General features: G+C 39.9%; 1 protein-coding gene across 10 annotated transcripts in view; it reads right to left on the reverse strand.

The window, feature by feature from the left end:
- The window catches only part of LOC117258502 (serine/threonine-protein kinase BRSK2-like), a 218,365-nt gene that overhangs the window by 45,822 nt on the left and 158,698 nt on the right, over positions 1-13,845 (reverse strand). For 6 of the 10 annotated variants that reach the window (XM_078162083.1, XM_078162080.1, XM_033629528.2 and 3 more), the window contains exons 8-12: positions 7,613-7,759; positions 5,283-5,314; positions 3,201-3,365; positions 2,838-2,935; positions 1,388-1,538 (exon numbers count right to left, since the gene is read on the reverse strand). In XM_078162083.1, coding sequence (XP_078018209.1) covers positions 1,388-1,538; positions 2,838-2,935; positions 3,201-3,365; positions 5,283-5,314; positions 7,613-7,759 — 593 coding nt within the window. Of the gene's footprint in view, positions 1-1,387; positions 1,542-2,837; positions 2,936-3,200; positions 3,366-5,282; positions 5,315-7,612; positions 7,760-13,845 lie in introns of all 10 variants that reach the window. The other 4 variants (XM_033629509.2, XM_078162077.1, XM_033629519.2 and 1 more) reach the window with 1 other exon arrangement.

Here is a 13,845-nt window from a genome sequence, read left to right on the forward strand (position 1 = left end):
TGGGCAGTCTTGCTGGGAGGGGAATGGCTCTAGTGATGGCAGCAACAGAAAGTTTATTGATCTGGTGAGGAGTTGGGAAGGTCTTTGATCAGACCCCCGGTGCAAATCAAATGCAGGTATCGTGTAACAGGAGAAGTTTCAATACTACCTTGGTTATTTGGGTTATTTCCTTTGAGAGTACAGATACAAAAAAACTCAAACACTGGTGAACACAGGAGCCCTTAAAGAGGTTATGCTTATTAGTCATGTATACTTTACATCACAGCTAACCATTTTCAAAAGAATAAAGCATATATAATGTTTTCTAACCTCTAATGCTGCCATTATTGTCCTTTAATTTCAAATTGCTATCAATTCACTATTTTTGAAGGTTTTCAACTGGTGTTGATGAAGTATGTACTGTATATGTTTTGTTTGTGCTACAATTTGATTTGCATAAATTACTCCATAAAAGAAAAATCAAGGTTTGGCATATGGGATGAACAAAATGTACAAAATGTACAAATGACTTAAATTTCATTGCCAGTCTAATGGTATTTGTTTTGCCTTAATGACTCTCTAGTAACCATTTGATATTGATTACTGTAAGATGTATCCAGGCTCAGTTCTTGGGTTCATGTCACACCTGGAATAAGTGTGCTTTCACAAAATTTAGTGTTAACACACATTTTTGGGGCCTTTTCAAACATAAGGACTCTTCAATATACTCTGACTGTTACAATCTGCTACATTCTGCTGGTCTGTCCCAACAATACAAACATCAACAGCCACTTAATGCAGCGACTTGCCAAATACTTTTTAGGTTTACATCTTCTTAAACCGGGATGCTTCTTATCCACTTTGACTGCATGCTCCATGCATACTAAACACACACGACACACAAACCTGAGAGTCCTGTTCATGCATTTTAACAGTTGATAGGATTTTCCAGCTGAGCTAACAGTGCACTGAACAGGATTTTGTTTTCAGGTCTTGTATGACATGTACAGTACATCTTGAAACGACAGGGTGAGAATAATGCGTCATGTATTTAACTGCAGTTCGGTGGAGGAGGAAAGGATTTACAACTGTGGACAGAGCTCACAGTGAACTTGACAGAGCTCAGTGGAGTGAAGAAGTGAACTAAGGACATACTGAGGGCAAACAGACGGTCTATATGACATCAATTTGAAAAAGGACCAGTCATATTTTTGATGAAGTGCTGCTGAGCTGAACCTCCTTCCTTCAACTCACTGAACTGAAATTAAATACATTATTTATCAACGGATAACAACCATCATCAGTAACACTTTGTACAACAGCAAATCTTCTTGACTGACCTGTGTGTGTGTGTGTCAAACATGTTTGTCCATGCTCATGAACACACGTGCAGATCTACATCTCTTACCTCTGACCATGGGTTGCCATGTCGATGGCTCGTCGTACAGGTACGGGAGATCCTCCTTCTGTGACACTCAGCACCTCCATAGACTTTCTCTCTGGTCTCCGCTTACCGTGACGACTCAGCATAGGCGAGTCCACGCGCTTCCTGGGCGGGTCTGCTGAGCAGGGTTCAGGGGTCAAATGTCAATGAAGAGATAACACAAGGACAGAAAGTAGTCAGAAAAATACCTCACTAAAAGGCAACCTACAGTATCAGTAAGTTTTTTTCAATCTTGACTACCATTTATTCATTTTTTTTCTGGAGGGCTGCAAGTTGGAAAAAAAATTGTAACCCAAAAAGGGCAATTTAATATATCAGTCCAAAGGTGTAGTATGAGATTTACTGATAAATATAATATTTCAGTTTAGAGCTAAGCTCTCCTTTGTTGGCTCAGTACCTTTAGCCAATTGTATATTTGCTGGGGAATGCTCTGCAATCCCAGGCCCCCTGAACTACCCACTGTACACTTTGCAATTTTTTCTCCATCGTCTATGTGAAATCTGGTGCAGCATTTGAAAGATGGAGGGTGGAAAAAGGAGGGGAACTACAATGCTAATTTTCATGTTTATACTTGTATCTAAGGTCTCTAAGACAACATGCTTACATGCTGTAATGGTCATCATCCTGTCTGTGCTGGAACACCTGCATTCACCCTCTGTGTGAAACACTCCGTTTAGCGCTTCTCTTTAAGTCCCATTTCCGAAAAGCCTAATCTGCTCTGAATGGTTTCTGAAGTTTCTCATCATCTCTACACTGTCGTTCTACCATTGTCATTCTACCAGCATCTCTACCATTAGTAACTGGGGAGAAATTAACAACATAAGTGACCACGTTTCCAAGTTTCCCTAACGTTAACATGTAGCTACATGTGCACTTGCAGCCAGGGTATGACTGTGTGTAGTAGCACTTTCTCCAGTCAAAAATGATCAATAAAAGCTTCTAAATACAACCTGACATGTTCCAGTAGGGTTATGATCCGAAAATGGGGATAAATTTACAACAATAATAACCATGTTTACATGTTTCCCTGACGTTAGAACGTAGCTACATGCAACAGTGTATTGCAGGGCGGGAATGACCTAGGCTAATTTATACAATGTAAAATGCCATAGACTTGTGTATGAAATTGTCTCCATTAAGCCATGTTTAGTGTGTGTTTTGAATCAACTAAACTTTACAGCTCTTAACAGAGTCCACCACCGCTGACTAGCACTTTGGAGGTGTAACTGCAGAGTGACACACACACCACCGCAGAGGTAAAAATAACGTGCAGATTTTTTTTGTTCCATGACTAATCGATTAGTTGAAGATTATGTACGACTTCGGTAGACCAAGATTTTCTTTGGTTGACTACAGCCCTACAAATAACAATGTCTTATTTGTGGCTATATTTTGTTCAGCTGGACTGGCCTACCGATCTCATTGCGTGGCGGCAGGTTCTGATCTTCGTGGCTCGGATACCTCTCCTTGCGGTCCAGCAGCAGGAAGTAGATCATCTTTTCTTGGTTTTCTCTGGAGAGAGAATAAAGTCCAAGAGCTCACCATCAGCTGAGTGCCCACTGGTTAAGAGCGGGACAGTAAGATGTTCCATCATCACAAGACATATTAAATAGAAGAATTCATCAAACTGACATTTCTCTGCTGTCTCATATATTTCTCTGCCCCTCCTGTCAGCTCCCTCACCACCATCCCTCTCCCTTTAATCTGCTTCCTCTATGGTTTTATCGCCTCTTTGCTTCCTCCACCCCTCCTCCCCCTGCTCCTCCTCCTCACTCACTCCTCAGACAGCAGGTCTTTGGTCAGTTTGTCCTTGTCTCTGAAGCAGCCCAGAGAGTGCATGCTCTCCAGGACATCGGGGTCGATCTCCTCAGCTGCAGCCAGAGTCCTGATGGCCACCTTCCTGGGAACAGGCTGCTCGGGCTCCGGCTCATTCTTTCCAGCTCTGCAACACAACACATGCAGCTAACTGACAAGCAAAACTGGCCCTGAGCTTTGACATTAAGTCATATTATTTGAAGTCACAAAGAAATAAATTTAGACTTACTGTGCAGATAGTTGGCAGCTTTTACTTTTGAAGCTGAACTTTATTTAATTCCCTTCAAAGTGTAAATCATGTCAGGGTGGAAAAAGCCTTTAATAGAGCACATTGGGCAGCTTAAACCTGAAAGAAGGCATGCTCTACTGCACAAGACCTCCTGATAAGCAAGCAAACAAGTATAATAACTTGAAAGGGAAGCAAGAGCACTTAAACATGACGGGTACGGAGTGTAAATTTCATTTCATAAGCTGATGTTTTGGCAACAATGTGCCCTCTCCAGAGCTTAAAAGATAAATGTGGACAAGTACAAAACAGCCCATATGAAATATAAATATAAATACCAATAAAATACAAATAGGTGATATATCTTTATAAAATATTTTTACACAATACAATTTTAGATGTTCTACTCTACGCCAGTGATGTCAGAGTGCACTCAGGGTTTAATTTGGGCATGAGACTGACAGAACAATAAAGTGCATTGTGGGATACATTTCAACGCCAATATAATAAGCTTAAACGTAAAAATTAGAATGACCTGACCTTTGATTTTCAACTACCAAATTCTAAGCAGTTCATTCTTGAGTCCAAGGGGGAGTTTATACCAAATTTGAGGAAATGAAATTCCTTCAAAGTGACCTTTGACCTTTGCCTGCCAAAATCTAATCGTTCATCCTTGAGTATAGGTGGACATTTGTGCCAAATTTGAAACAATCTCCTCAAGGCGTTCTTGTATTATTGCAGTCAACTGAATGAGACAGAGAAGGTCACAGTGACCTTGATCTTTGACCTAAACAGTTCATCATTGAGTCCAAGTAGACGTTTGTGCCAAATTTGAAGAAATTCCTTCAAGGTATTCTTAAATTATTGCGTTTATGAGAATGGGTCCGACTGACTGACGGACGGACAGACGCACATAGGTATGTACGTGTATGTACAGATAGACGGACAATTTGAAAACATAATGCCTCCGGCTACGGCTAATCCCGGCACGGAGGCATTAAAACACTGACCAGCAGCACCACCACCAGTGAGTTGGAGGTGAAGCAGAGGATGACAGATAGTGATCTGAGGAAATTAAGGCTTTAACTCATGTCACAACAACAAAATAAATGACAATAGAGTAAAATAAAATAAAAACAGACATCTGAAACATTATTAAATATTACAGTAAGATAGGTGAGAACAGTTTGTTATATCTGACAGTTTGTTATGTCTGTTTGTTATATCTCTCAGGTCAGTTAGGGTCCAGGTCCATCATTATGGACCCATGAAGAACTTCAATCTGAGTCCTTTATTAATAATGAATTGTTTTTTGTTTTTTTGTAAATTGACTTGATATTTTTGCACATACAAACTCTAAACATCAATCAAATAAAACAAGAGAAAAAAAATCATCCTTTGATTGAAATGGTCACAACTGGTGTCGGGTGGTTTATAAGAAGACACTGCTTGGTTTGGTTACTGTTCATTAAAGACTTGGTCTTATTTTGGGGGTTTTGTTCATCATTTCTATCCGAAATAACAACATACATTTTTGTGTTTTAGCATCACACAAACCAACTGACAGAAATCTTAGATTGTCAGTGGAGAGATCCATTAGAAGTGATGGAGTGTCCTGATGTTTGAGCTGCGCTTCTTCTCTCAGAGGCTTCCATCAGAGATTTCAAAAACTGGGTCTGATGAGTATATTATTATCAGAAATATTCTGCATGACCTGCAGCTGCATTTTCCTTTTTACCAACTGTTAATGTGGACTTGCATAAAGACACTCAACACAGACAGAAACATGGAAACTTTCAAACAGGTGGATATACTTACAAGTACCACGTATGCTTCTGGATCTGCTCTAACTGTAACAAAAATTAGAGGAGGAAATAAACATTAATGATTTTTATATATAAATTAAAAAAAACATAGTGGTTTTGTTTAAATGCCTTTTCCATAGTGTTTGATGTGTTTTTGTATTAAACAGGATGATGAGCAGGATGTGATGTTTGTGACAGCTTTATTTGACTATACTCCATGTGCATATTTTCTTTTTCTTCAGCAAAATTACAACTGAAATACACACATGCAATACAAAGGGGACTTTTACTCCTTATGATGAGCTTCTAAGGCAGCACTTGCATACAGTTACACAACCCCCCTCTCTAAAATAAAAACATGAAAGTAGCAGAGTGCTTTTTTTGACAAACTCCTGCAAACAGGACTCATAGATGCAAAAATGCCTCCAGTAAAGTAGATGGTGTCAGTATGCAACCTCCAAAGCAGCAACTGCAATCTGCCATAAAAAGGAAAGAAGAGGAAGCAACTATGCACAGTTGAAGCAGGAAGTACCATGGCATTTCTGCTATACATTTATGCAGTTAAGGAGCAAATTGGTGCATAAAAAATCATCAAAACATAGAAAAGGTAAGAGCTATCAAAATGTTTTCATAATTTATGATAAATAACCAATGATTATACAGTTGCATGCAAAATTTCAGGCACCGTGGTCATTTTGTTTTCTGTGAATAGCTAATCAATTAAAAGATGACCTGATTTCCAAAAAACAAATTGTTGATGATCATTATTACTTCAAGCAAGATTACTTTTTCATTTCAGTCTTTTACAGCTTCAAAATAACAAAAAAGGAAAAAGGCCTGAAGCAAACATTTGGGCACCCTGTATGGTCAGTGCTTAGTAGTACCCCCTTTGGCAGGTATCACAGCTTCTAAACTCTATTTGTAACCAGCTAAGAGCCTTTCAGTTCTTGTTTTGGGGATTTTCACCTCTTGAGGTAGTCCATTGTGGATTTGGAGGTGTGTTTAGGATCATTGTGCTGTTGTAGAAGCTGTCCTCTCTTCATCTTCATCTAAAAATCATCAGGCTTGTTTAGATGTTCCTTTGCAAACTTCTGATGCTGAATTTTGTGGTGAGGACACAGGAAAGGTTTTCTTCTGGTGACTCTTCCATGAAGGTCATATTTGTACAGGTGTCACAGCTATAAAGTAGAACAGTGCACGACCACTGATAAATCTTCCTGCTGGTCTTTTGCAGTCAAACAGGAATTTTGATTTACCTTTCTAACAATCCTATGAGCAGCTTTCTCAGAAAGTTTTCTTGGTCTTCCAGACCTCAACTTGACCTCCACAGTTCCTGTTAACTTCCATTTGTTAATTACATTATGAATTGAGGAAACAGCTACCTGAAAACAATTTGTTATCTTCTTATAGCCTTATCCTGCTTTGTGGACATCAGTTATTTTAGTTTTCACAGTGCTAGGCAGCTGTTTAGAGGCTGCTGATTGTTGGAAAAGGTTTCAGGAGTCAGAGTATTCATAAAGCTTTGAAATTTGCATTACCCATCCTTTCCTAACGAAGAATGTGAACAAGCCAGAGATCTAACGAGCTAATTAAGGTCTGACACCCTGGTAAGTTTCCTGAGAAGCTCAAATGTCTTTGGGTGCCAAACTTTTGCATGGTGCTCATTTCCTTTTTTTCGCTCTAAATTTGTAGTGATTTGTTGTGATATATATACTGATCTTGGTGGAAAAGTTGAAAAGCATGTTCCATCTTTAACTACATGCCTTTTGGAGATCAGTTCATCTTCTACTCACTTGATGATTCACAGTTAAATGAATTTTGACCAGGGGTGCCCAAACTTTTGCATGCCACTGTATACCTCAACTTTAGTTACCCTCTTGACAAGCTGTATTTTTGAGCTAAAATCATGAATTAATATGTATGATCTCACTGATTTCTAAGATGTGCAGATGTTGCAGCTGTTATTTCAAACCAGCTGTTCAAAGTTCACATAACTGCAGACAAAACATGAGTAAGAAGCACAATATCTAAATACATCCTTTGTTATTTTTGTAATGCTTCTATCCTAAGCCAAAACAAATCCATGGCCTGAGATGAAAAGATCTGATGCAGAGTGCAGAAGCTGCAGGACCAGTCATGTTGCAGTTCTGCTAAATTTAGTCTGAGCAGTCCCTGAGGCAACAGCCCAGACTGTACATATGCAAAGCAAGCGGGAGTCTACTGATGGAAGATTTAAGCCCTCTCCTTTTGCAGCCAGACCAACCAATGAGGTGAGGTGAGGTGAGGTGAGGTGAGGTGAGGTGAGGTGAGGTGAGGTGAGGTGAGGAGAAGAGCATAGCTTACCGTGAGCCTCTTGCCCGCATCCACTTCAATCATACCGCGCAGAAGGTTCTGACAGTCTGGAGGGATGAAGTGAGGCATGTGGAAAACCCCCAGCTTCACTTTCTCCAAAAGATTCCTCAGGTTGTCATCGTCAAAAGGCAGAGCGCCCTGGAGGGACAGGAAAGGAGGGAACATGTAAACATACGGTCTGTGTGTTCTGACTATTTAAAGGGTACACATTGCTTAGTTTGTAGAAGTGCAACAAACTGACAACTGACACATTTTCAGTTCTTCTGTATATTATGTTGATTCCTCCGAATGCCTTGTTGAGGTCATTTAGTGTCTCTTTAAGGTCATTTGTGTCTCTTTGGGTAATATTTGTCTCTTTTTGGTCACTTTGGGTCTCTGTACTTCCTTTGTGGTCATTTGAGTCAGTTCCTGGTCAGTACCAAAGCTACTCAAAGGAGACTGGGACTCTTATTAGCCTCCATGGGTGCACTCAGTCGGATAGAACTTTTGGGTACACTCAAATTGTTCATTTTGACAAAAATGTCAGACAGAACCTTATAATGCCAAGATGATGAAACAAATAAACAACAAATAGTCGTCATTTAGGGCCATTAAGTCGCCTAGTTGCCCACATGTTAATGACATTAATTTAATTATTAAATTATATATTTTGGGCGGGGCAACACAGTGGTTTAAGTTCAAGGTCTGAGAAAAAATAGTATAAGTAACATTGTTAACACTGTGCTACATTAGAGAAATACAGAACTGTACTAATAAACCTTCATTAATATAGGCCTATATTTTATCTACAAGTGCACGTCACACACTGAGCAAGCGGCCTGTTAATTACACTGTCGGCAAAACAGTAATGATTATGCTCAGTGGGTAATGGGCATGTAGCTACATACATGTTTCAGATGATACGTCATGTTTGTAGTCGACAAATAATAGGCAATTGTTTGCATGCAGAGTTTACATATCACCTTGAGTTTGTCCTTCACCTTCTCAAACTGATCCCACACTTGCTAAGCAACCTTAACAAGCATCATATAGCCTATCTATCCCTATTAATCTTGAGTGCAGAGCTGATCTTCTTCTAGGCGATGTTTATAAGTGTGTAGGCCTATTATCCGTGGATAGATGTAAAGCTCTGGGTAGCCCTGCACTAAAATGATCAACTTTTCCGTATTTCTCACAGATAAATATTTATGGAAGAAGAGAAAGGTATCTGTAGGCTGTGATTGGTTTGTATTGTGACTTTTGTCTAACTACTGAGCGGGGCCTCTTCCTGTGTCTGTCCTTTCAAATTAAACTCCCACATCGTCCATTCATATAGGTTTTGATAGAGTTTCACATTTTTTATGTTTTTTTTCTGCGACTAAGGGACCAATGAAATCTTGCAGACTAATGACCTTTCTGATTGACTAAGGATTGGTTGACTATTTGGGGACAGCCCTAGTATATTTTATCATATTTAATACCAGATATTAGTCTGTACTTTAATTTAGCTAAGTCTTAAATTGAATACTGCATTACACGGGGTCTGCCCATTGGTCCAACAGCCCATTGGTCCAACATCCCATTGTTCCGACCATATTAAACCCGTTGTTCCGAAATCATCATGATGCCCTGTGGTTAAGGTCTGGTTAGGTTTAGGCACAAAAACCACTTGGTTAGGGTCAGGAAAAGATCATGGTGTGGGTTAAAATGAAAAAGAAAGTGACAAACACATAAGCCGTGAGCCTGCTTCGCCTCAGGCCTTTCCCAGCTGACCCAGAGCCGGTCGCGGCGCACCATCAAGGTAGAAATACGCTCGCCGGGAGCCGTTCAGCACTGCGGAAAGCACCCCACACAACCCCGACCCCAGAGTTAACAATAGGAGGTTATGGTGTTTCTCTCCTCTCTATGACACTTGTATCTCGACCTGTAGCCTACTTTTGTTATGTTGCTGATCCTCTATGGTACGTAAATACAGTATAGCCTAGTATAATCACATATTGGAACAACGGGACGTCGGACTAATGAGAGGTCGGAACAATGAGAGGTCGGAACAATGCTACGGCACCGCATTACATTACTTTGATTTGAAGACCAAATGCAAATTGTGTTATTTATTTTTTCTACCATTTAAGACCCCCCTGAGCTCTGTAGGAGTATGTGGAGCGGATTGTAATTCATAAAAAACTAAAATGATTACATAATGTGCTCAACAAAGGTGTATGGGAAACCTGCCCGGTAGATTTTATTATTTCTGTGTAAAGATGAAACATTTAGACTGATGCTGGTGCTACAGGAGGAGTCACAGAATCTCAAACACAGATTGGAAGCATGAATATCCACAGCTAAATCAAGAAAAGATGGCCAGCAGTTTCAGAAGCCTTATCATGGGCCAAAGTGTTCCTGCCTGATGGTGTCGCTAGAGGAAAGGTCAGGGGGTCACAGATATCATTGGGAATAATCCACTGGGGACTGTGAATATCTCCAACACTTGCAAGCCAAAAATGAAAACAACTGGGAGATTTGAAAACACAATACCGGCATCAAACTGCTCCTTCAGCAGACTTTCTATTGTCATGTAAATGTCTCGTCAGGTGTTGAGGTGTTCACTGAGAGATAATGTGGATTTTAACAAAGAGGAGGAGTGGAGGCAGTTTGTGAGAGATATCAGTCATAAGAGTCAGTGATGAAGCTGTTTGTGTGGCAGCCAGCCTCTGCTCCAGCTGGGGAGCGCACTTAGTGACGTGATGACTGATCCAGTTTCCTCCTCATTGAAAAGGAGCAGGACGGAGCCATATGGCCACTGACACTGCGTGGGTAATCAAAACAACACGAGTGGAGAGATTTATCTTCACATGATGACTGTGTTATATATGCTCCATCTTAATCAAGAGAAGAACATGCAAGTGTGCACATTTACAAACATATTCATTTAGTTGCTTCTCTGACAACTCACTTGTCACTGTCGCATTATAAAGCTGCTGAAAAGCCTTTGTTATGTGCTGTGCGTTTACCACGCTGCAGAGTGTGTGTGCTACACAGCAAAATGAATTACACCAGTCTCATGGCTCTGATTTACATACTATGCAGAACTAAGTCAGTCAAATATTTTAAAAGGGGAAATGTGTTTAAACAAGAAAAGAACAACTAACCAATTTAGAGGGCCCAAACAAAATAATGGAGTTGACCCACACCACCCAGAGCAAACACCAGCTTCCCAGGTGAAAATCGGTGGTTGTTTTACCCATCCACCACACCTCCCATCTGCCCTACTCTGTCTTGTTGCTGCCCTAACTTTCCTTGCTGTCCCACCGCATCTCCCCCTGACGCTGCCGGGTGTCATTAACCAATAACGGCAAACAGCTGCGTATCATGCCAACGTGAAACGGCGACTTTTTTATTGGTGTCTAACGCCAGGAGTCACTGACCAAGCACTGGTTTTCAATTACTCTAGAGTGAGACTGGGTTGCAGTTTTGGGTGGGTTGTGTGTGCCAAGTGGCATTCACCTGAACTCCAGGACTCAAGCTTACCCAGCAGAACACTGTATTGCACTGTGACAAGATGACAAATGTTATCAATGTTTCACCTCTCAGCGATTTTATGTTGTGGCTGATTAGCGTATTTTGAAATGTATTAAAGGGGAACTACACCCATTTTCAAAATTCATACATATTGTTCAGATGGTCTAAGACAGTCCAAAAATAGTAAGAAAAATGAACAATTCTCTACCAAATCCAAGAGCTAGAGCGCTCAAACTCAAACTCTGTGGCTGTGGGTCAGCGGTAGAGCGGGTTGTCCACCAATTGGAAGATCAGTGGTTCAATCCCCGACTCCTCCTGTCTGCATGCCGATGTGTCCTTGACCAAGATACTGAACCCCAAATTGGATGATGCTTCCATTGGTGTGTGAGTGACTTAAAGAAAAAACTGAGTAGCAGGTGGCAGGGAGCCTGAGAACAAAGACTTTCTTTGCCAGCATCTGCCTCACTGGAATTGTTGTGCATATAACAAATAAAGAACTTTGAACTGTACATGTCCAGAGTTTGAATTCCGTTACCTGATAAGTGTCATCATGTGTCCATTATTTGTTTTGTTAGAATTTTAAATGATAGATGAATGTTGGTCAGATTGGGTATGTGGATGGTTGAGGAGTCATGCTGTGTTGGCACCTCAGTCTTAATTTCATCCTTTTTTTAAAAGGTTATGCCTTCTGATGAAGATTTCCTCATCTTTGTGTTAAATTATACAGTTATGTTGTTTTGTTAACACTTTCTTTGTGGCTGATCTTTCTCATATTATAGAACAGAGAGAGATGAACAGTTAAGTGATGAAGTTGCATTAGTTAGGCCAGCTCTGTTTCATTTCTGTACTTATTTAATTTATGAAGCAGTTTAAATTTTTTATTGGTATGCAGTGTGTTTCCAGCATCCCATCTTTAATTCAGTCCCACCTGATGTAAACCGCAGACTGGGTGTACAAGAACAGGCACACCAGCCTCCAGCAAGACTTTTCATAACATTACGGCATCCACTCTTTTCTCAACACAAGTGAAGCTTCCATATAAAGCACATGTGCACATGTCTTCATGGAGTGACCTTCAGTATTAATGTCAAAAAGTGTATATGGATGTTAACATTCACTCGCAGCACAAGTTCTGCTGTAAGGTAGTTTATTTTGTGTTGAAACATTAGTGACCTTCTGCTTCACCTTGGAACAACTGCTTCACAAATATAGCACTCATTCAGCATAAATATTTGCCTCAAGAACAAACTAAATCAACCTCTCCTTCTCTTTTTCCTGCAATACTTCATCGCACTGACTAATGCAGTGGCAGGGGAAAAGTCTAAAGTGCAATCAGTGCAGTTTTATATGCCCTACAGCCGTGTAATTTCAGAGATTCCCTAATGAAATGGTTCACAGATTCAAATTAATCTCAGGAATCAAGAATATACACTGTAGGTTGAGATTTTAAAGAAACTGTGTAAGATCTAGGAGGATTTAGTGGTGTCATAGCAGGGAGGATTGCAGATAACAACCAGCTGAAACTGCTCCTGGTTAGAATTCTTTCAGTGTTCATTGTCAAGAAAGTTTTTACCGTGGGCTCAATTATCCACTCAGGTCTCTTCCTCTCTAAAACAAAAAGACCAGGTGACCAGTAAGACACTGTATGAAGCAGTTTCATGTTACAAATCAGTGCTTCTCTGATGCTGTTTGGCATGTTGGAGATGGGCCACTGGCCTTGCACCTGTTAACTGATTTGATTTTTTACATTTATACCTGTAAAAACACTGAATAAAGCAATTTCACATTAAAAAAATATGTTTTTTTCCAATGCTCTCATCACACAAATAGCCCTATCTGGAGCCAGTATTTGGTTTTTCCATTCTAGGCTAGCAGAGAAACACAGCAGTGCAACATGGTGATCTGCACAGACGAGGACCTGCTTGCCATCTAGATATAAATGGATCATTCTAGGGTATCGAAAACACAGCAGTTCATATTTTCAGGTAATTATACACTAGAAAAACCCAAACATACTTATTATATCATATTCCCTTTCTGCTAATATATCCCCCTAAATCCTACACACTGGACCTGTAATTGCAACATAGGTATCCAACTTTGAACTAATCAGTTAGCTATTCTTTTTAGAAACCTTTAGCAAAGGTTCATCTGGATTATGGTAGTAAAGACTGGGGTACAGAGAAGTAAGATGTGATAAAGGTGCTGACCAGAGTGTTTACTTGGCACACCACCAGGATGTCCCAGTAAGGCAGGTAAACTCCTTGCTGAATGAATAGTTGTACATATACTAAGATTTATGAGAAATAACTACATAAATGAACACATGTATTACATATCCTTACATTTATGCTGTTTTTCACCAGCTAAGCTAGCTGCTTTTGGTCAGCCCCCCCGAAAGTCAAGTAAATTCTATTTTATTTTATTTTCTATATAGCACCAGATCACAACAGAGGTCATTTAAGGTTACCTTCTCTACAGAACAGGTCTTTACCTTGTCCTTTTATTAAACAAAGTAAACAGCCTTATGTTATTTATCTTATTTACACAGGCATGTCATTTCTGTCTCTACATCTCTTTCTAAACTTCATTTAGATTATGATTTATTTTATTGAAATTTTTATTTTGTTGTCAGTGAGATATCCAGTTTATATTGTGACTTTGCTGTTTTAATGTTACTGTTGCTGCTCTACAAACAACATTTAGTTTAAAAAAAAACACACAGA

This window comes from Epinephelus lanceolatus, chromosome 2, assembly GCF_041903045.1.
Source record: "Epinephelus lanceolatus isolate andai-2023 chromosome 2, ASM4190304v1, whole genome shotgun sequence".
In the NCBI taxonomy this organism is placed as follows: Eukaryota; Metazoa; Chordata; class Actinopteri; order Perciformes; family Serranidae; genus Epinephelus; species Epinephelus lanceolatus.